This window comes from Rhinatrema bivittatum, chromosome 7 (genome assembly GCF_901001135.1).
Source record: "Rhinatrema bivittatum chromosome 7, aRhiBiv1.1, whole genome shotgun sequence".
Taxonomy (NCBI): domain Eukaryota; kingdom Metazoa; phylum Chordata; class Amphibia; order Gymnophiona; family Rhinatrematidae; genus Rhinatrema; species Rhinatrema bivittatum.
Genome location: NC_042621.1, coordinates 190989735 through 191014202, shown reverse-complemented (window position 1 = coordinate 191014202; position 24468 = coordinate 190989735). Strand labels below are relative to the sequence as shown.

The following is a 24468-nucleotide window of genomic DNA, read 5'->3' as shown; positions in this document are numbered from 1 at the left end:
TCGTCTATTGCCTACTGCTGGTTGGATGGGAGGTCTGGGTGAACTCTGGGGTGTTCAGAGAGAAGAACTAGGAGGGTCTCATTGACCAGGTGAACTGGTGGAGGTTTTGGCAAATTGATGATTTAAGTGATGCAAGTGTGTTTTAAAATATATCAACTTCTGCATGTAAAAAAGAGTTTTAATTAAGAAGTCACAATTTTTTTCATGCATAAAATATACGTGCATAAGTTTATAAAATAGGTAAGAAATGTACCTGCTTTTAATGTATTGCAGGTATTCACACGTAAGAAAATATACCCGTGTATATTAAAGGTACACAAAAAAGTATTTTATAACCTGATGAGCTAAGGCTATAAAATACTATAGTAGATCTCCGCATGGCCATATACAATATGGGGCCATGCAGAGTTGTTTGAAATGTAAGTGTTGTGGTCCTGGCCGCGAGAACCATAGCCAGGCCCTTACCTCCGTGCTCCCGGACCTGCTCCCGCTTCCAGAGGCCTGGTTTGCGGCCTGTTTGGCGGCATCCCCGCTGGGGCTGCGCCGCCACGAAGTCTCCTGTGGATGCCCTGCTTCTAGGCGCGCGCGCGCCTCTTGGGCGCTTTTCTAGGCAGTTTCCCGCCAGTGGTGACTCCGCCCAATTCCTGACGTCAGACGCCGTGGCCATCCAGTCTTGGCCTTGCAACAGGTTGCCTCCCTGTTTCCTGTTGCGCTGTGCCCCGGAGTGACCTGCCTTGCTTCGTCGCTCCGTACCTGCTACAGTACTTGCCTGCTACAGTACCTGCTTGGTTCCTATACTTGCTTGGTTCCTGCCTGCCTGCTACAGTACCTGCTTGGTTCCTGTTTACCTGCTACAGTTTCTGCCTGGTTCCAGTACCTGAGTCTTGCTACAGTTCCTGCCTGGTTTCAGAACCCGATCCCAGTTACAGTATCGCTACTGTCCTAGTCTGGTTCCAGTTACCTGTCCTGACCCACAACCCGCCTAAGTCCCAGCGGCCGGGCCCCTACGGGCTCCTCCCGGGGGGGCTTCGGCTTCCAAGGGTGAAGCCACCTAAGTCCCAGCAGTTGGGCTCCTACGGGCTCCTCCCGGGGGAGTACCAGCTTCCAGGGTGAAGAGCATCTACGTCCTGCCTGAACATCTGCCTCCCGGCCTGCTATCCATTAGAGACATTGACCATCTTTCCCAGTCTCCAGCAGGTCGGCCCAAGGGTCCACTAAACCGAGACTCCCACAACTGTATGCACATAAATTAACATGCACAAGTTATATCCTGCAAAAACAGGTATAACTTTGTGTGGATTAGTTTCTATGCATTATTTTGGATAATTTTCAAGGTTCGCTTTGAAAATTGGTGAAAAGTATATGTTTTTGAAATGCATAAGTTATGTGGGTTGTTATAAAATTACCCTCCCTCTGACAAGTGGTGCAAGAGATAAAAATGGTGGGGCCTCTTGGCAGTAGTGATCATAACATAATCAAATTTAACATCATCACTGAAGGTAGGTCAGTAAGAAAAACTACTGCAGTAGCATTTAACTTTAAAAAGGAAGATTTGGGTAAGATGAGGAAATTAAAACAAAACTAAAAGGAGCAGTTGCAAAAGTTAAAAGTTTGTGGATGTTTAAAAACATCATCTCAGAAACCCAGATTGAAGGAATTCCATGCATTTAAAAAGGTAGAAAGGCAAAATGATAGCCAGCATGTTGGATCTAAACAAAGAAAATAGGAAAGATCATTAATAAGGTACTCCCAAAGAGAATTTTAAAAGAAGCTTGCCAGAAAGGCAAAAACTCAAAATAAAAACATTGTCCAAGTATATTCAAAACATGAAACCTGTGAGGGAATCAGCTGGTCTACTAGATGACTAAGGGCTAAAAAGGGCACTCTGGGAAGACAAGGCCATAACAGAAAAACTCAATTAATTATTTGTTTTGGTCTTTACTGAGAAGGGTGTTGGAGAGATACTTATCCAAATAATATAGAGGTGTTTCAGATCAGATGAATCATCTACAGGCACAGAGATCGTAATAAAGGGGAGGAGGTTATTCTCTCAGTTCAGTTATCAGGCAGACGTATCTTGTATATGAATACAATATATACAATAGTTGTAGTAGCATTATTAATCCCATTCAAGGTTTTTAGTAGCGTGGGATACATGGGTATGTTGGGCTATCTGGATGATGCATATGGGTGTCTCACCCTAATAGAGTTGATTTTGCTTTATATTTCTTTATATTGATAAGTAATTATAGGGTATCATAGTGATAAGTGATTATAAGGTATATTTATAATTTTGCTAAATATATATGGAAAGAAGTGACAACATTAAAGATTGGAATATATTTAGTTATAATTTTGAGTTTGTAACCGTACTAAATTGGCACCTGTTAGAATGTACGATAACCTACCTATACATATCTTATTTTGTGCCTGTTTGTAAACCGTTGCGATGGTACATAACTTAGCGACGGTATAGAAAAGTTTTTAAAAAATAAAATAAATAATTGAAACATTATTGTGAATGTTTGTTTACTCTCATTTGACATTACAGGTTTTCCATTATTAGGAGTATTGATATATATCATCTGTTATAACAGTAATTTTGTTTGTCAGGCACCAACATCAAGCTCACCTCATCTCTGGAGCCCTTTCTAAAAATTACATTGGCTGCCATCCATACCATAGCTATTTGAGTGAGAAGTTAGAGATTGCTAGTAATAAGTCTGCAATTTTATTTTTTTAGTTCTTTCAGAACCCTGAGGTGTAAACCATCTGATCCCAGTGATTTGTTACACTTTAGTTTGTGGATTTGCTCCTTTACATCTTCCTGGTTAACTGTGATTTGATTCAATTCCTCTGAATCATCATCCTGCAAGAATTTTTCTGGCATAGGTATCCCTGCACCAGGCAAGTGGAGAGCGAGACACACCAGTGGAGAAATCCAAATAATATAGAGGTGTGTCAAATCAGATGAATCATCTACAGGCACAGAGACCGTAATAGAGTGGAGGAGGTATTTATTCTTTCAATTCAGTTATTAGGCAGACTTATCTTACATATGAATACAATATATACAATAGCTGTAGTAGAACTCTTATTAGCTGATATTCTTGGCAATTAGGATGTATTTCAATTCACATGGTAACTTAATAGTACCCAACAAGGGACCCTCGTTTCACCCCGCAGGGCTTCCTCAGGGGGGCAAAATGCCTTTGCAAACTTCTGAGTGTCCCACCATTTAATGAAAATCATCAAAAGCCTTGTTGCTAGCACTCCTTTAACATCAGTCATGAAACCTCATATACTGAACAATCTCTTTTTCCACAATATTTCAGACACACCACTGCATATCTTCTCATCTTAATACTGTCTCCTTGAACAACAGCATCAACATCAACTTTGCCCCTAATTGACAAGAATATCAGCGTAGAAGAAAGCTATGTGATAAAGAGCTGATGTCGAATGTTGCTGGAACACTTTTCAGTACATTTTTGTATGGCGATTGGATTCGGTTTTGAATTTTTTGTATTTATATATTTTTATATTTGGCAAATTTTAAAGTATTGATATTAGTGTAACTATTGCAGCACTTTATTCTATTTTATGACCTTGGGGTGGTTTAATGTTTATGAATGAAACATAGAAACATAGAAACATAGAAACATAGAAATGACGGCAGAAGAAGACCGAATGGCCCATCCAGTCTGCCCAGCAAGCCTCACACATTTTTTCTCTCATTCTTATCTGTTACTCTTAGCTCCTTGTTCTATTCCCCTTCCACCCCCACCATTAATGTAGAGAGCAGTGATGGAGCTGCATGCAAGTGAAATATCTAGCTTGATTAGTTAGGGGTAGTAGGGGCAGTAACCGCCGCGATAAGCAAGCTACACCCATGCTTATTTGTTTTACCTAGACTATGTTGTACAGCTCTTGTTGGGTTTTTTTTTCTTCTCCCCTGCTGTAGAAGCAGAGAGCCATGCTGGATATGCATTGAAAGTGAAGTATCAGGCACATTTGGTTTGGGGTAGTAACCGCCGTAACAAGCCAGCTACTCCTCGCTTTGTGATTGCGAATCCTTTTTTTCTTCACCCCTGTCGTTGAAGCTATGCAGGATATGCTTGAAGCATCAGTTTTTTGTTTTTGGTTTTTTTTTTCCCCCTGCCGTTGTTTGTTGTTTGTTTGTTTGTTAATTTTTTTTTTCCCCTGCCGTTGAAGCAGAGAGCTATGCTGGAAATGCGCGATGTATCAGTCTTTCTCCCATGCCGATGCAGCAGAGAACCATGCTGGATATGCATGGAAAGTGAAGTATCAGGCACATTTGGTTTGGGGTAGTAACCGCCGTAACAAGCCAGCTACTCCCCGCGTTTTGAGTGCGAATGTGGGTGAGTATGAGCATGAATGGGAGGTAGAATGTTTTTTGTATGAATGGGGTAAAGGTTTTTAGTAGTGTTGGATACGTGGGTATGTTGGGCTATCTGGGTGATGTATATGGGTGCCTCACCCTAATAGAGTTGATTTTGCTTTATATTGCTTTATACTGATAAGTGATTATAGGGTAAATAGTGATAAGTGAATATAAGGTATTATATTTTGTATATTTATAATTTTGCTAAATATATATGGAAAGAGGTGACAAAATTAAAGATTGGAATATATTTAGTTTTAATTAAAACAAAATTACTGACCATCTGGATAGACACAGACCATTGGGGCAGAGCCAACATGGATTTAGTAAAGGGAAATCTTGCCTTACAAATCTGTTAGATTATATTGTGGGGTTAACAAACATGTTGACAAGGGCAAGTCAGTTGATATAGTGTATCTGGATTTTCAGAAGGCATTTGACAAGCTCCCTCATGAGAGACTCATCAGGAAATGAAAAAGTCATGGGATAGAAGGTGATGTTCTAGTGTGCATGGGTAATTGGGTAAAGGATAGGAACAGAGAGAAGGACTGAATGGTCATTTTTCTCAATGGTGCCCAGGGATCTGTACTAAAGCTAATGCTTTTTAATATATTTATAAACGATCTGGAAAAAGGGAGTGAAGAGTGAGGTGATCATTTTCTCAGATGACACAAAATTATGCAGAGTTGTTAGATCACAAGACAATTGTGAGATATTGCAAGACGACCTACTAAGACTGGGGAAATGAGCATCTAAATGGCAGATGAAATGTAATGTGGACAAGAACAAAGTGATGCATATAGGGAAGAATAATCCAAACTATAGGTACATGTTGCTGGGTTCCATATTAGGCAACACCATGCAAGAAAAGGACCTTGGAGTCACTGTGGATAATACTTTGAAATCCTTGGCTTAGTGTGTGGTAGTGTTTAAAAAAGCAAATAGAATGTTAAGTATTATTAGGAAAGGAATGGAAAATAAAAAAGGGTACCAGAATGCCTTTGAATTGATCCATAGTGTGACCACACCTTGACAATTGTGTGCAGTTCTGGTTGCCTTATCTTAAAAAAGATATAGGTCCTTATTTTCTAAGGCTATCGCAGGCAGCGCATGCCTGCGCTACCTACATCGGGGCGGAGTCTGCCCCGGAAGAGGAGGAGTCGGGGGCATCACCGGGGCCGACTCTGCGGCCAGATGTAGGTAGCGCAGGCATGCGCTACCTTCGCTAGCTATTGCAGGTAGCTATGGTATAGTTATTAGGCGCGATGCCGGCAGCGATCGCACCGCAGAGGTGCGATTGCTGCCGGCTAGCGCAGGACCGCTCCCCCGTTTTGGCCTCCCTCCCCTCATTACCACATTTTTCTAAAGTACCGCAGGCCTGCAATACTTTAGAAAATGAGGCCCATGGTGGAGCTAGAAATGGTACAGAGAAGGGTGACACAAGTGATAAAGGTGATGGAATGGCTCTCCTATGAGGAAAGGATAAAGAGGTTAGGACTTTTCAGCTTGGAGAAGAGACTCCTGAGGGGGGATATGATAGAGGTCTTTAAAATCATGAGAGGTCTTGAATGGGTAAATGTGAATCGGTTATTTACTCTTTCAGATAATAGAAGGACTAGGGGACACTTCATAAAGTTAGCAAGGAGCACATTTAAAACAAACTGGAGAAAAATCGTTTTCACTTAATACACAATTAAGCTCTGGAATTTGTTGCTGAAGGATGTGGTTAGGGCAGTTAGTGTAGTTGGATTTAAAAAAGGTTTGGATACGTTCCTGGAGGAGAAATCCATAAAATGCTATTAATCAAGTTGATATAGGGAATAGCCACTGCTGTTATTGGCATTGGTAGCATGGTATGTATTTAATGTTTAAGTACTTACTAGGTTTTTGTAACCTCTATTGGCCAGCCATTGTTGGAAACAGGATACTGGGCTTGATGGACCCTCGTTCTGACCCAATATGGCAATTTCTTATGTTCTTAACCTTGTTTACTGTAATAAATACATGTTCTAAAATCTCTTACTTGTCTTGCCTATATGTGCGGACTAGATTGTAAGCTTTTGTGTGCTGGCTAGACTGACAAAGTAGACTCTTGTGCTTGAAATGTGATGTCTCAACAAATTGGTTAGTCTACAGGATGTCACCAGTCTCATTGTCTTTAGAGAAAGGATTGTCTCTCGTCTGTATCTGTACAGTGCTGCATATATCTAGTACTGCTATAGAAATTTTAAATAATAGTAGCATTAGTAGATTATTTTAAATACTTTTTCTGCTGTTTGTTCAGTTACTACTTACGGCAGGCAATTTTCAAACTACCTACATTGCTGCAGTCTGTGTATAATTTTTACCCATGGACTTTGCACCAAATTTCAAAAAAAAAGTTCTTCTTTTTTTTCACTTTTGAAAATCACCTAAGAAAAAAGTACTGGCAGAGATTTATTTATTTAAAAAAAATGTGGTCTACTTTCTTAGCCTTTCTAGGCTGCGCAAAGCGTTGTACAAAAATGTAATAAAAACATAAAAATTCACATTTCAAAAATCAAAAAATAACTCATAATAAAACACATCAAATAAAAACAATTATAAAGCAATACAAAAACATAAACCGACAAATATCCCTGCTTTTTCTGAAGATACGTTTTCCCACCAAAATTACACACTTTAGAATATAACTTTCAAATAACTCTGCAGGACCCTATATCCATACATTTATGGCCATGCAGAGATATATGAAAGTATTTTATAAGCCATGCCTATCAGATACACGTGTATTCTAAGATACGCACAAGTGTGCTTATGCATGAATATATGCAATTCATTGAAAGTGAGTATTTCAATAAATTGAACATGTGTACTTTTCCTTCCAATTCTAAAAATATATGTGCATATATTTTACATGCAAAAAAAAAGTAGGACTTGCTTGGGTAAAACCTAATGTACACGCGGGAGTTGATATATTTTTAAACATGCATGCATAAATAAAATTACCAGTTTATCGATTCCTCCACCAGTTCATCCAGTCCTTCTCCAGGTCATCGAGACCCTTCTGGTTCTTTAGCCTGAATGCCCAGCCAAAGGTACACAATAAATAAGTCTGATATGCAAGATAATTAGCAGGTGTAAAATTGCACGAGTAAGTTGCACAAAGTACATATTTAAGTGTCTTTTAAATAAACTAGCAACTTATGCCCGAAACTGTTGGCCCGCCCCAGAATGCCCCAGACCACCCCTTTTTTTGCATGTATATGTGTGTGCGAAATCTGAAGTATACACATACTTTCAATGTTTATAAAATAGTGATTATGCAAGTACAAGCTAGGTATGCGCATATATGCTGATTTTATGCACATATATGCTTTGAAAATTCATACCATAGTTTTGAAAATCTAACAATATGCACGTAATTTTCTCCCTTGATCTAACTCCACTTCAGGAATGCTTCCATTTCAATGTCAATAAAAGGAATCATCTTATGGAATTAACGTGTATACTTTTACCCAGATAAAGACAATTTACAGATAGATGACTTGTACAGGTAAAATGCTTTTTGCCCACAGAAATCCCTTTTAAAATTGCCCTCCATATGAAGTGTTTGATGTAAAGGTGTCAGGGTAAGGAATTTTGCAGTTTGATAGTTAAGAAAACCCTTTGTTACTTATGCCCTTTATCAACTAGTATGCAGAGAGCCAGAACCCCCTCAGATGATGTTACACAGAGAAGCACATGCACATACTGTATATAGGGCAGATGGTAACAGACTCAGAAAGGGGTTGAATTAAAACAAGTTTGAAACTTGTGCAAAGCAGCACCAATCATCAAGGATAATGTACTAATAGAACCCCATTTTTGTGCCTGTTATTGATATGTTAATTGAATTATCAAAGAAAGGGAAGGTGTCAATTTAAACTTTGATGCAGCACAAATTTTGCACTATCATAATTTACACCAGAGGTTTCCAAACCTGTCCTGGAGGACCCCCAGCCAGTTCAGGTTTTCTGGATATCCGCAATGAATATGTAGGAGACAATTTTGCATGCATTGCCTCCATAGCATGCAAATTTTAAAACATGCATATTCACTGTGGATATCCTGAAAACCTGGTTGACTGGGGCTCCCACAGGACAGGTTTGGGACCTTCTGATCTACACCAATCATGCATTGTGATAGGTGTGCGATGGTGTCAAACCAACCTTAATCTGTTGTTTGTGACACTTGGGGGTATATAAGAGAAGTCAAAATAAGGTTTTCTTTTTCAGGGTCCGAGAGTAACAATGGTGGTCCTAACCTCCATTTAAACACAATCAACTTGGAAGCTTTTAAGCAACAACCTTTACCTTCAAACCCTACATGTCCTTCCTCAGATCAACCAGCAAAACCCAAACTGGAAGGAGTTCTTGTGAATCACAATGAACCAAGATCTAGTTCTAAGATAGGCCTGCGTGTGCATTTTAAGCTGCCAGAAGATGATAAAGGAAGTGAAGCATCATCAGAAGATGGAGTGATCAATGGGCAAACTGGAACATCAGGTCCAACTTCACCTACAAAAGAACCTCCTCCAGTACTGGCTAAGCCCAAACTGTAAGTATTAAAAATTTAAAATCCTGGTCCAGATTTTGGGCACATGATTCTTCAAAATCTATTGTTTGTAGAAATGAATTAACACACTTCAGCGTTTTAATTATGTACACAGTATTACTATTAGTACTGCTAAGATCATTTATTGCAATGCCCCCTTGCCTTCCTTCTATTGATAAAGTTCCTCATGAGAGGCTTCTAAGAAAACTGAAAAGTCATGGGATAGGAGGCAATGTCCTTTCGTGGATTACAAACTGGTTAAAAGACAGGAAACAGAGAGTAGGATTAAATGGTCAATTTTCTCAGTGGAAATGGGTTAACAGTGGAGTGCCTCGGGGATCTGTACTTGGATCGGTGCTTTTCAATATATATATAAATGATCTGGAAAGGAATACGACGAGTGAGGTTATCAAATATGTGGATGATACAAAATTATTCTGAGTAGTTAAATCACAAGTGGAGGACCTTGCGAGACTGGAAGATTGGGCATTCAAATGGCAGATGAAATTTAATATGGACAAGTTCAAGGTATATATATAGGGAAAAATAACCCTTGCTGTTGTTACACGATGTTAGGTTTTCATTAGGAGCTACCACCCAGGAAAAAGATCGAGGCATCATAGTGGATAATACTTTAAAATAGTCTGTTCAATGTGCTGCAACAGTCAAAAAAGCAAACAGAATGTTAGGAATTATTAGGAAGGGAATGGTTAATAAAATGGAAAATGTCATAATGCCTCTGTATCGCTCCATGGTGAGACCGCACCTTGAATACTGTGCACAATTTTGGTCACCGCATCTCAAAAAAGATATAGTTGCATTGGAGAAAGTACAAAGAAGGGCAACCAAAATGAAAAAGGGGATGGAACAGTTCCCCTATAAGGAAAGGCTGAAGAGGTTAGGGCTGTTCAGCTTGGAGAAGAGACGGCTGAGGGGGGATATGATAGAGGTCTAAAATCATGAGAGGTCTTGAATGAGTAGATGTGATTCGGTTATTTACACTTTCGAATAATAGAAGGACTAGGGGGGCACTCCATGAAGTTAGCAAGTAGCACATTTAAGACTAATCGGAGAAAATTCTTTTTCATTCAATGTACAATTAAGCTCTGGAATTTGTTGCCAGAGTATGTGCTTAGTACAGAGAGGGGTCCATTTTAAAAAACAGCGCATGCACGTACTTTTGCTTGCGCAACTGGCGAGAACAAAGTATGCTGGATTTTAAAAGATACACGCGTAGTCGCGCGTATCTTTTAAAATCCAGGGTTGGCGTGCGCAAGGCTGCACAAAATCGGCAGCCTGCACGCGCCGAGCCGCGTAGCCTGCCTCCGTTCCTTCCGAGGCCGCTCCAAAATAGGAGCGGCCTCGAAAGGAACTTTTTTTGTCCCCCCCCCCCACCTTTCCCTCCCTTCCCCTATCTAACCTACCCCCCCGGCCCTATCTAAATCCCCCCCCCCACCTTGTTCAATGGAGTTACGCCTGCCGGCTGTGTCAGGGCACTCGGCCACACCCACGGAATGCCCGGGACCGCAGTCATGCCCCCGGACACGCCCCAGGACCACAGACACATCCCTGGACCACCCATTTTAGCAAGCCCCCGGCGCATCCCAGGGCTTTGCGCGCGCCGGCGGCCTATGCAAAATAGGCGCGCCAGCATGCGAGTGCCCTTCGCGCGGAAATCCGGCAGGATTTACGCGCGCAGAGCTTTTAAAATCTACCCCTTAGTGTAGCTGGGTTAAAAAAAGGTTTGGATAAGTTCTTGGAGAAGTCCATTAACTGCTATTAATCAAGTTGACTTAGGGAATGGCCTCTGCTATTACTGGCATCAGTAGCATGGGTTCTTCTTGATGTTTGGGTACTTGCCAGGTTCTTGTGGCCTGGTTTGGCCTCTGTTGGAAACAGAATGCTGGGCTTGATGGACCCTTGGTCTGACCCAGCATGGCAATTTCTTATGTTCTTATGTTCTCATTTGAAGACACCTACATTTTGCTGCCATTTGTGATAACTTAGACCCTCCAAGTTCTCAGGTCATGTTAGCCTTTTTCTCTTCCACGTCCCTGTTGTCTATAACCTGATTTGCAATCAGACTTAAAAATACTATCCCAAGTAAATTGTGACCAGAGCAATGTATTATGACCATAACTCCCTGTTTTTATTTTTAGGATTTTTTTTTTTTTTTGCTCAGCAGCTTTCTCCTACTTCATTTGGGCTTCCAACCCAATTGGAACCAGCATAAAGCAGGCCATGAAGAGCATGATCTTTCATTCACAATTATTTTGGGTTTTCACCAGCCTGTCTAGCCCAGCTATTGCAGTGACATTAATTGGCCAGGGATCACAGACCACAGCTCCCTCAGGAAACCAATATGTATGTAGAAATATAACAATATAGCAATATAATGGCAGACAAAGAGCATACAGCCTATCAAGTCTGCCCATCCACACAACTGCTCAACTCTACAAGCCCTATCATTCTCTCAGAGATTCCCTGTGTCTTCTCGATCTCAGATGTTGTCCTTGTCTTCTTCATATCCATCATTATTTCTGTAAAGAAATACTTCCTTAAAGGTGAATTTTTAAAACGCTATGCATGTAAAAATGAGGATACTGTATGTACGTAGCCTCTACTTGCATAATCTGTATTTGATAAAAGTCCAAAATATGCACATATTTTCTCTTTTGTATGCACATATACGCACATAAAATGACGGTTGGTGTAGAGGTGTTCTAGGACAAGGCCAGCAGTTACACACGTTAACTTGCAATGTTGAAAGACACGTACATACATTACTCGCAAATTTTTATACTTGCTAATTATCTGGTGCAAGCAATATTAAATGTGGTTTTTGTCTAGTATTGACTAGGTGGGAGGTCTGGATGAACTCGAGGGACTTCAGATTGAAGAACCAAGATGGTCACGATGACCTGGAGAAGGATTGGGCAAACTGGTGGACTAATTGGCTAAACTTGTAATTTCATTCATGCACATATGTTTTAAAAACCACTGATTTACACATTTAAATCTCAACTTAAGAATGTAAGAATTTGCCATACTGGGTCAGACTGAGGGTCCATCAAGCTCAGTATCCTTTTTTCAGTAGTGGCTAGTCCAGGTCATAAGTACTTGGCAAGATCCCAAACAGCAAAAATCAATCCCATGTTGCTATCATAAAAATATAAGAACATAAGATATGCCATATTGGCTCAGACCAAGGGTCCATCAAACCCAGTATCCTGTTTCCAGCAGTGGCCAATCCAAGTCACAAGTACCTGACAAGTACCCAAACATTAAATATATCCCATGCTACTAATGCTGGCAATATGCATTGGCTATTCCCTATTGGATTTATCGCGCAGTGATAAGTAGTGGCTATTCCTTAAGGGGTAGATTTTAAAAGAAGCGCGATCAGCCTACTTTTGCTTGCGCATCAGACTCAAGCAAAAGTACGCTGGATTTTAGTAGATACGCGCGGAGCCGCGCGTATCCACTAAAATCCTGGATCGGCGCGCGCAAGGCTATCGATTTTGTATAGCCTGCGCGCGCCGAGCCGCGCTGCCTCCCCCCGTTCCCTCCAAGGCCGCTCCGAAATCGGAGCGGCCTCGGAGGGAACTTTCCTTTGCCCTCCCCTCACCTTACCCTCCCTTCCCCTACCTAACCCACCCACCCGGCCCTGTCTACACCCCCCCCTTACCTTTGTCGGGGGATTTACGCCTCCCGGAGGGAGACGTAAATCCCCGCGCGCCAGCGGGCCTGCTGCGCGCCGGGCCGCGACCTGGGGGCGGGTACGGAGGGCGCGGCCACGCCCCCGGGCCGTAGCCACGCCCCGTACCCGCCCCCAAAACGCTGCCGACACGCCCCCGCAACGCCGCGCGCTCCGGCCCCGCCCCCCGACACGCCCCCCTCCGAGAACCCCGGGACGTACGCGAGTCCCGGGGCTCTGCGCGCGCCGGGAGGCCTATGTAAAATAGGCTTCCCGGCGCGCAGGGCCCTGCTCGCGTAAATCCGCCCGGTTTTGGGCGGATTTACGCGAGCAGGGCTCTGAAAATCCGCCCCTAAGTCTGTGTGATTAAGAACAGCTTATTGACTTCTCTTCCAGGAACTTAACCAAACCTTTTTTAAACCTAGCTATGCTAACTGCTTTAACCACATCCTCTGGCAATGAATTCCAGAATTTAATTTTGCATTGAGTGAAAAATATTTTTTTTCTGATTTGTTTTGAATGTGATACTTACTAACTTCATGTAGTGTCCCCTAGCCTTTATATTTTTCAAAAGAGTAAATAACTGATTTACATTTACCCATTCTTTCCACTCATGATTTTATATACCTCTATCATATTCCCCGTCAGCTGTCTCTTCTCCAAGCTGAACAGCCTTAACCTCTTTAGCCTTTCCTCATAGGGAGTGGTTCCATTCACTTTATCATTTTGGTCCCCCTTCTCTGTACTTTTTCCATTGCAACTGTATCTTTTTTGAGATGTGGCAACCAGAATTGCATACAGTACTCTAAGTGTAACCTTATCATGAAGCGATAACAGGGCATTATGACATTCGCTGTTTTATTCTCCATACCTTTCCTAATAATTCCTAACATTCTGTTTGCTTTTTTGACTGCCGCCGCATATTGAACTGAGGATTTCAAAGTATTGTCCACTATGATGCTTTGGTCCTTTTTCTGGGTGGTAATTCTTAATATGGAATCTAACATCTTGTAGCTACAGTGCGGGTTACTTTTCCCCACATGCATCACTTTGCACTTAACCATATTAAATTTCATCTGCCATTTAAATGCATAAGGTCCTCCTGCAATTTTTCACAATTTGCTTGTGATTTAACAATTCAGAATAATTTTGTTTCTTCTGCAAATTTAATCACCTCACTCATCATTTACATTTACAGATCATTTATAAATATATTAAAAAGCTCTGCTCCACTGAGAAAAGTGACCATTTAGCTCTACTCTCTGTTTCCTGTCTTTTAACCAGTTTGCAGTCCACAATAGAACATTGCCTCCTATCCAGGGGTGGATTGGCCTATCGGAGGATCTGGTATCCCCCGGTGGGCCGATCGCTCCAGTCACGTGGTCTGCCGTGTGCGGCCGTGACAAAGCTACGCTCGGCAGACCACATGACGTGTCCTGGGCCGGCCTGGGCGGCGAATACCCGGGCCAGTCCGACATCGTGAGTCCGCCGCTGCTCCTATCCTGTGACTTTTTAATTTTCTTAGGAGTCTCTCATGGGGCAATTTGTCAAATACCTTCTGAAAATCCAAATACACTATATCCACTGTATCCACTGGCTCACCATTATCCACATGTTTATTAAACCCTTCCAAAAATTGTAGCAGATTGGTGAGGCAAGATTTATCTTGAGTAAATCCATGCTGGTTGTCCCATTAATCCATGTCTTTTTAGACTTCTAGCATTAGCATGCAAACATTTCAAAGTATGTTTTTTGTTGGTATTAACAATCTGCTTATTACTTGACATGGATATTTTGTAATCTGTTAACTCAGGTGGTTCTTTACTTATAGACACATGAGCTATTGCTTTTATTGGAACCTCTCTGTCAGGATGTCCTATATCCTCTGTTATTTTAGTTTCATTTGAAAATACCTCCCTCTGTACATAATTTTGTGTACACAGGGACAGGGCAATCAGAACACTTCGATTCAGAAAAAGATTTTAAAATATAATTTATTCAGCTGTTTATAAGAAAGTCCAAGACAAGTGTTCTGGGAGATGCAATATGACTGCCCTCTATCTGTAATAACTTGCATCTCAGTGAATCTCTGACATGCCCTGACTTATATAATCAAAATACAACATTCCCGAAGCTTCCAGAATGAATGACGTGACTGCCCAAAGACTTTTTTACAAAGATACCTTATGCTGTTGTCATGACAATCTATCATGTATAGGAAATGCTTGTGAAGATCACTCCCCCCATTCTGAGAATTCCTAACCAACTAAACCTGTATATCCTCCCACCATAAAAAAGTTCCTTTATCAATCATGGCTTTGCTGGCTTTTGTTCTTCTGTTCTTCTCTTGATATTCTTTGTTGTATAAACAGGTAACAAGTCTGGTTTTTGAATAGAAGCTCAGCATGAATTCCGTTTTGTGGCACCAGGATTTAATTAAAGCTGCACCCTCAGGGGCATCTTCATTTACCTGGCTCCTGTCAGTTGAAATAGGCATCTGCAAGACAAAAGCCTGCAGCCTGGACCCAGTTTCTCTGTATTGTGAAGTAAATGCTGCCATTAAATAGGCCTCTGTCCTGTTGTTGCCAGCAAATCTGTCTCAGGGATTTTCTGCAAGTCATGCTCAGAAAAGTACTCAAAGTTCATTCACCTCTGACAAGCCACAGTACAGCAGAGGCATCTGGGAATTCTTGGTTATCTGCTCGGCCTATTCTTCACCTCCAAACTACTGAGCGACTGTTGGCTTTCCCCCTTGATCTAGCTTAAAAGCTGCTTTATCTCCTTTTTGAAGGTTAGCATCAGCAGCCTGGTTCTACCCTGATTAAGGTGGAGCCCAACATTTCAGAATAGGCTCCCCCTTTCCCAAAATGTTGCCCACTTCTCCGCACCATCATCTCATCCATGCATTGAGACTCTGGAGCTCTGCCTGCCTCTGGGATTTTCTACATGGAACAGCGAGTATTTCAGAGAATGCTACACTAGAGGTTCTAGATTTCAACTTTCTACTGAAGAGCCTAAATTTGGCTTTTAGAGCCTCCCACTCCACTCCTTCCTATGTCTGCCCAAACACTATCTAAAATCTTATCTATGAAGCATGAGGTCAGCCAACTTTGCACCAGACAGGCAAGTTACCAAGCAGTCCTCATCTCTACCAGCCTCACATGTATCTCCATTTCTAATAATCAAATCACTAGCTATGACAGCCGACCTAACCCTTCCCTCCTGGGCACTAGCCCTTGGATCCTCATCCTCAGTGCCAGAAGATAATGTATCACTTGGAGAGCAGGTCCTTGCTATAAGATACCGTCCTGCTACATCAGAGTAATGTTTTCCAACCAGGTGACCTTGCTCCTCCAAAGCAGTACAGGAGCTCATGACTGGTGTTGGGACTTGGCTACTGTGTCCCTAAAGATCTCTTTATACCTCTCTGTCTGCCTCATCTCCTACTTAATTTTCATGTATAAAATATATGTGCGTATATTTTTAAAATCATGGGAAAAGTACATGCATTGCATGTATTTGCATGTTGGCCTACATACATGTATTTTATAATAGACATGTATGTGATATGTGCATGTTATAAAATGCTATGGTAAAACTATGTGATTATATGCATGTGTATTTGCCACAGTGTTCAGTTGTTTGAAAGTTATCCTCCCAGATCACTCCTGAGTCTACCCCCTTTCACCTTCATCCCATGACCTCTCATTCCAGAGTTTCCTTTCCATTGAAAGAGACCCACCTCCTGTGCATTTAGGTATTTAAATACTGTATCTCTATCACACTTCTTTATATTGCTTTTCTCTAGGGTATACATCATTCTTAAGACTGTCCCCATATGCTTTGTAATGAAGACCACTGGCCATTTTAGTAGCCACTCTCTGGGCAGACTCCATCCTGTTTAATCCTTTTGACAGTGTAGTCTGCAGAACTGTACACAGTATTCCAAATGGGGCCTCATTAGAGACTTATATAAGGGCAATATCACCTCCTTTCTTCTGCTATCCATTTCTTTCCTTATGCAATCAAGCATGTTTCTGGCTTTTATAGTCGGCTTATCCACCTGCTTGGCCACCTTGACATCATGAGATACAATCATCCACAGATCCCACTCTTGTTTCGTGTATAGAAGAATTTCACCCCTAGACTGTACTTCTCCCTTACGCAGCCCAAGTACATGACTCTACATATTTTAATATTTGTATTTATTTATTTAAGAACTTTTCTATACCGGTATTCATGGGTACATCTTATCAGTTTACAGAGAACGTATTACAGAGAACAAGGGTGGGGGAAACAAGAGAACGATAGAGGAACCAAAGAACAAGGGGGGAGAGGAGGGGTAAAATGGAAATAAATATTAAATCTTAGCTGCCAGACTCTAGACTATTCCTCAAGCTTCGCTAGGTCCCTCCTCATGTTTTCCACACCTTGCTGGGTATCTACCATGTTGCAGATTTTGGTATTATCCACATAAAAGCAAACTTTTCCTTATAGTCCTTCTGCAATATCACTTATGAAGAGATTGAAAAAACAGGTCTAAAGACTGATCCCTGCGGCACACCACTGGTAATGCTCTTTTCCTCTAAGTGAGCTCCCTTTACCACCACCCTTTGTCACCTAACCAGTTTCTAACCCAGTCACTTTAGGGCCCATATCAAGGGTGCTCAGTTTATTTATAAGTTGTCTGTGCAGAACCATGTCAAAAGCTTTAGTGAAATCCAAGTGCACTACATCTAGTGCTCTCCCTGATCCAATTCTTTGGTCACCCAGACAATGATATTGATCAGATTTGTCTGACCACAAGGTATTATTATTTTGTAATGACTGGCATTTGCTTTCCCTCCATGGACTAAAAACACTACCCCTGCTGTATCCCCATCCCTGATTGGCCCAAGGAGCAGAAACTGGGTTTGGGAATCAAACCCAAATCTCCCTTAATGATCACTAAGCCATCAATGGCATATCCCTGTTTTTCTTTATCAAATTCACAATTGAGCATTTCAACAACCAATACATTTCTGCAACTTCTGAGATTCATCAGTATTATTATTATTATTTTATTTATTAGTCACCTGGTGACAAACGCTAGGTGACTTACAAGATTTTACACATAATCCATAAAATACTAAACTATATAAAATAGTCATATAATATATTAGTTACATAAACCATAAAAACATAACATGGAATAAAATAGAATAAAATATTAAAAACAGTACAGTCTATGCAGTAAAATTTAGATGATCAGACAAGACTAGACCAGATCTCTTTATTTAGGTGTATATAATGTAATTATTTATACTATTATATTTTGCAATAGGAAAAATTCATTAATTACGTATGTTAAGCCATTTGAATTATGGATCGCTATATCTTCCAAATTTACTGGGAACTACTATATCCCTACTGGAAATCAGTGCAGCTATGCTATATTTCATTGGATTGTACTGAGGTGATACATCAGCATGTCTTTTTACTATCTTGCACTGAAGAGATCCACCATGCCATAGCCCGAGTGTCTTGTATTTGATATAAATACATCGTCCTACTTTTCTCAGTAACTTGAACATTACAATAATGAAGAAATAATGATGATACAATCTCCAGATGAGTGCAGGATTGCCTATTTTAATACAAAGACATCTGTTCTAAAATATCTTTTTAAACTTATCTTATACCAACTCAACAAGGCCTAGATTCAGCAAAAATGCTATAAATATAACAGAAATAGCACCCACAATAAAAAAAAAATGGGGTGATTACGCTAATCCTATCTTCCGCATCGTGTAGGCAATTATTGCTAAACATGCTACTTTTTCACGTCTCACGATATGTCCGCGTGTCATGAGTCATTTTATGTGATGCATGTTGATTTATGCATGGTGCATTATGTTTCCAGTTTATATATACCGGCTTCCTGCAGCTGCCTCTTTGAGGGTGTGTCTAGGCTTTGGTTAGAGGAGAGGAGGTGAGTTGGTAGTTTAGGTAGTTGGTTGGTATAGGTGATTAGCAATATCTGAGTATGTTGTCCTGTTCTTTTCTGCTCTCATATGTTTCCCTTCACCTTTGTCTCGTGTCTTTATCTGTATAAGAAAGTTTTTGTCAGTTTGTCACATTTGTCTGTCTGCCTTTTTGTGTGAAGGAGGTAGAATGAGTGGTGGTGGTGGTAGTGTGGAAGAGTAAGGAGGAGTGGTGATGGTGGTGGTGTGGAGGAGTGAGGAAGAGTGGAGAGGATGGCATGGGAGAGACAGTGGGAGAGAGGAGAGGTGTGAAGAGAGGAGGGGGAAAGGATAAGGGAGGGCAAGGGCAGAGTGCTAAGGGAAGGAGTAGGAGTAGGGACAGGGACAGGAGTAGAGATAGGGAGGGGGAAGGAGAAAGGCAGGTGAGGCCAGAGGGAGGAAGACAACAGGCTAGGGATAGAGTTGGTAGGGCAGGTGCAGGAGAGGGGAGGAAGGAAGAGGAGAGGAGAGTGGGAGTGAATGAGGAAAAGGAGGACACCTCTCCAGAAATGGAAATGGCAACCCATTCTGGCAGCCAGGCAGCAGGACGCATTCATCTGAGGGCTTTGAAGATCAGCCCGGAGGACAATGAGATGATCATTGTAGGGGTACTGGAACATTATGCCATGCTCTTTGGCAACCATGCGGCCAAGACCTTGAGGGCATCCAAGGGTCAGATCTGGTACACCATCGCCCAGTCTATCTCCCGGCACAGCAGCATGAAATACAGTGGGAAACAGGTGGCCCACAGGTACTGGGACATAAAGGCCCAATTGAAGACAAAGGTCACTAACCACAACAAATACATACGGCTGATCAGCGGAGGAGCCTCTTGCCCAATTGTGCTCATGCCAATGGAGGAGCACCTCGTCCAACGGCTGGAACCAGATGTGTTCGAGGGCATGGCTGAATAGCCAGACACCACATGAGCCAGAGCCGGTAAGTTCACCTCACCTGTAAATGGAAAGGCTGCTACAGTTGTGCACATCATTTAGCATAAGATGTTCACATTGATTGAGATGCAAAGTGTGCATCTCATGCCAAAAAGTGCATGTGTGTACTTCTGTCTAAATATTAGACTTCATTAAGATGCTTGTCAGCACGTAGTTCACACAAGAATATGACACAGAATTTAATTAGAACAAATATAAATTTAATATTTCATATCCTTGGAAGCACAGATGCCAAACCTTCAAGACAGGCAGAGCATCACTGTGTCTTACAGTCTCTTGTGAAAGCTGCATTATATAGTTTCAACCCATACCTAGAAAATGCTTGTGAGAGGATCATTTACGCAATATGACAGTGTCATAAACTGACCTTCTCTAGCCTGAGAAACCTCCTCCCTTAAAACCTTATGGCCTTTAATTATAGGCTTTACAGAGCCTACACTTCTTGACTTTGATACTTATGTCTTCTTCGTTTCCACAGCTCTCGCCCAGGATTCTGCTGGTTCCAGCCATCAAGCCTCAGGGACCAGCTGTGAAGTGAAGCCCCAGGGACTAGCAGTGAAGACCTAGGCACCAGCCGCCCAGCAGCACTTTTCCGTGCCCCCTTGCTTATGGACACACAGACACAGTTCAGCGAGGAGGAAGAGGAGGAGCAGCAGCAGCAACCTTAGCACAGCCAGATCCTGGAAGCCCTTGAATGTGAGCCTAAACATTTCTGCATTCATGGAAGAAACCAGCCTGCAATGGGACACAGTTGAGCCTGCACAACCTCGCTCCAGCACACTACATCACCAGCACGAGGCAGCAGGCACTGAGTGGAGCAGCCCACCATCCCCCTCATGCCACTTCTGGAGGCCCAAACCTCAGCTCCGGCCATGACAAGTACAGTGCCAGCACTGGCCCCAGCACCAGCTACGACACCAGCTCCGGCACCAACACAGCTGGACAGGCTGGACAGGCTGGACAGGAGCCATGGTGTCTACCTCCACCACATACGGGCAGAGCTAGTGTGCCTGAGGAGGGCTGTTAACGCATAGACCCAGGCCCTATGTTACCAAATGCAACTCACACACAAACTCTCACCACAGTGGCTACCTCCAACAATAACCTTACCAATGTCCTGACCCAGATTCTGCAATGAATGCCAGATCCTTCACCTGTATCTTCCCCAGCATCCCATGACTCCATATCATGCAGCAGTCCCCAGCCCAAGAGATGACCCAAGGGTAGGTCCCCTGAAAGATATGCTGCCCCCAAGTGGCAAGCCATGCTTTGGCAAAGGGCCATGAAGGAGATGAACTGGTGGCCTCTAAAGCCTAAGAACAAGATTTGTTTAACAAGCCTGGCTGGGCCTCTGTATAGAGTTCCTGTGCCATCATTTCTCTTCTCCTGCTCTTGATGCTGGTGTTTCATCTCATCTCATCGTGCTGCTGCCTCCATGCTGCTCTGTCTTCTCCTGAGTCTCCTGCCTCAATCCTGCACTCTCCAGTCCTAGTCCTCAGCCTCTAAGTTGTGCTTTCCAGTCCTGGTCCTGTTGCCTGCTAGTTTACCCTTGCTGCTTTGGCCTATAGTCTGTCCCCTTGAGTGTACTCTTTCAACATGGACTGTCTGGGGCTTTCTTGTTGAACTCTGCTGTCTTGCCCCTTACTCTGTCCCTTTAAATGCACTCTTTCAAAATAGGCTGTCTGGGGCCTTTTGGTTAACATCACATAGTTGTGCTACTATCAGCTCTAACATTAGAGCAGTACTGTAGCTAATGGGTTGCTACTTCCACTTTCTATGTTTTTTTGCTGTAATCATGATTGTGCAAAAGGATAAGATGCTAATACTGTGTGTGTAATGTTGCCATTTGGAACAATGTATGTAGAGGTATATGCTCAATGTGCTATTCATTTCAGTTCCAATGTCATGTGCAATTAAATATCTTGTCCTTGCAGAATGTGATTACCAAAGATGTTGACTTGCTCTCAATCTGTTGACATTTGTTATGTAATAAAGTGGTCACAGGTTTGAAAAAATAGTTTCTGCTTGTTTGTTTTCATTCTGTGCTTTTTCTCTTAAGGGTTCACTAGGTCAAAGGTTTGGGATGCACATGACCTTGCATGCTAGAGTGCCATTGGCTAATCCAAGTAAGCACTTTTCTGGCAGACAAGACCATATGGCCTATGGCATTCAACCAAAAGCTCATTGAATGTGCCCAAGGAAGACAGCAAGAGCTAAACAGGAAGCTCCTTACTGTGGAGCTTCAGTATGGACTATATTTGCTTTCTCCAGAGAGAATACTCTTAGCTAACTGTTGGGTACATGAACATGTATGTGAGATGAGCAGTAGCTAGCTAGTTTTCACCTCAATACACAGTCTGGTGGAATAGGTAAAGAAATGCTTAGATAGAGGTGCAGTAGGTATGTCTTTACTCTGTTGGGGTCCATTAAGTTGTCTAGCTATGCGAAGGTCATAGTTCACCTATTACAAACCATTGGCCTCTAATATCGTGATCACCTCTGACCAAACAATGGCCCTTCTCTCTGGCTCTGGCACCGAATACTTTCATGACATAAGTCTTCAATCAGAGGGATACTTGAAAATGACACAAAACCCTAGGTGTGGTATATCTCTAGGGAGCATAAATGTGAAGCTGCAGGTCCTTGAACAGAGAGTACATAGTGTACTTGTAAAGCTTGTATGGTGTTAAGGGCAAGTTAAACTAATCTCCTGACATTGGGTCCCTTTCTTGGGTCCTCACTCCACTAAAAATGCAATCTGGACAAAACCTTTTTAAGGTTCCACACTAAACAAAATGTCTTCTACTTGCAGGCTGCTCTAACACTGTGTTAGCAGCAGAGTGACAACTGAAGAGGAGTGAGGGAATTTTGTAGTTAGAGAATCTCCACAGCCCAAGAGCGGTGGAGAGCAAGCTAGGAGGCCTGCTGTTACTTTGAACCAGCCAGATTCCCCCTCCCCCACCGTTACTGGCCTGGCATGTGGATCTGTATAATACCTGTTCACTAAGAATGATATCGAACACTCTAATAGGTGTGCTAGCAGACCTCAAGCAAACTCCCCCCTAAAAACAGCAAACTCTCACTGGCAGCTGAAACTCTCGGAACCAGACACACCCCAAATAATAGAACAATTAGGCCCACTCCAAGTACTAGGTGGAAGAGCCTCAGAGACCGGGGGGAGGTGGGGGTGGAATGTAGGCAGATATCTACTCATCTAGAAATGTCACACACCATATCTGAGGTCTGATACTGTTAAGTTTCACATCTCCCCCTCTCAATGAAGGAATAAACAATATGAGCCGTAGGTGGAATGTTCTTTGAGTAAACATGAGGCCATTTTCTCCTTATACAATACAATTGTATCTCTGAGGCACCCGTTGTAAACAGTGGAAGCACAAGATCACTTGTGTGGAAAGTCAGTCTGTGCAAAATAGATGCACACACATGCACTCACTCCCCTCCCTTTTTTACAGACATATACTCTTCTCTCTCTTCCACACACATACATGCACAGTCACTCACTTCTCTCCTTCCACAAACATAAGTGCACTCTCACACACACACATGCACACTCAGCCCTCTCTCTTTTCTACACACACCTATACATGCATACACACATATACACTCATTCACTTCTCTCCCTCTTCCATACATACATGCACTCTCATTCTCTCTTCTTACCTCAATTCTCATTAGCCACAGGAACCTCCTCTTTCCCCAGGCCTGTGGGACATGTGCTTCACTTCCTCCTCCTCCTCCTGCAGCATCAGGCCTACTTTGCCCTTGTTTTATTTTTGGCGCGCGGCCCGACACTGTTGCTTCTCCTCCTGCAACTTCAGTTTCTTGTTTCCCGCGGGGGAAGGCGATGCTCCTGCTCATTTCATTCTTGCCTCACAGCACTGGGCTTCCCATCATCTTCCAGAGGCACAGGTGCTGACGCTCCTCTTCCTTCAAGCCTGCACTGCTCCAGGCCTTTTCTCTTCCGGCCTTCTGCAGCAGGGCTCCCTTCACCATCTGTACATGATAGTTGACATTTTGCCTAGATAGGTGTAGGAAGGTGCATCTGTGTATGGATGCATATAACCACAAAAAGATATGCTAGCTTGGAATGACCTGTGAGAATTGTGGGAATGCCACAATGTTGGAGATGCACTTTACTAAAGGCTGTAACAGAAGGCCTGCTAGGTGAGCACTCTAATGTCAGCACTGGCTCTGAAACAGCTGTGGCAGTGCTGTCAGCAGTGTCTTTATAGGCCCATGTGACACAAAGCATTCCAAGTACACGTGCATAACTTCACATGCACACAGCTATAGGATGAGGATATAAAATGGCAACTCTGTGATTGATACTTTAAACTGTCTACCTGTAGCTTTAGGCCATGCCTTTAAGCTTCAGAACTACTTGTGATTTATAGGATTTCTAGAGCTGTTGTTCTCCATGTTCAAGGCCCAGCTGGAGTTCCATCATACCTATTGCACTATCTCACCCACATGTGAGAGGTAGGACAGGGTCCTAGGGGTAGGGCCACCAAGCAAAACACCGCAAGCTAGGCCAAGTTTTGTACACTGTGTTGTCAGTGCTACACGAACTCTATTGTGACACATGCCTCTTTTAGATTCACTATTAGTATGAAACCATTAGGCCAGCCACATGAATTTGGTGTTATCTTCACTTGGACTATAATTTTTCAAGTACAGTCTTCTGCTATATTGTCAAGATGAAGCCTAAGTAGGTGTATGTGGTTTCTGTTACACACTGACCCAGACAGAGGAGCAGTGAGTCAAAGAAAGATGATAGAGAGGAGAGCAGCTGCATACACTATTCTGGCCTCCCTT

The 24468-nt window shown here is 42.4% G+C and overlaps 1 protein-coding gene across 8 annotated transcripts in view; it reads left to right on the top strand.

Moving 5' to 3' along the window:
• Positions 1 to 24468, top strand: part of MYPN (myopalladin) — a 389049-nt gene that overhangs the window by 280196 nt on the left and 84385 nt on the right. For 7 of the 8 annotated variants that reach the window (XM_029609689.1, XM_029609690.1, XM_029609692.1 and 4 more), the window contains one exon: positions 8662 to 8983. In XM_029609689.1, coding sequence (XP_029465549.1) covers positions 8662 to 8983 — 322 coding nt within the window. The remainder of the gene's footprint in view (positions 1 to 8661; positions 8984 to 24468) is intronic. The other variant, XM_029609685.1, reaches the window with a different exon arrangement.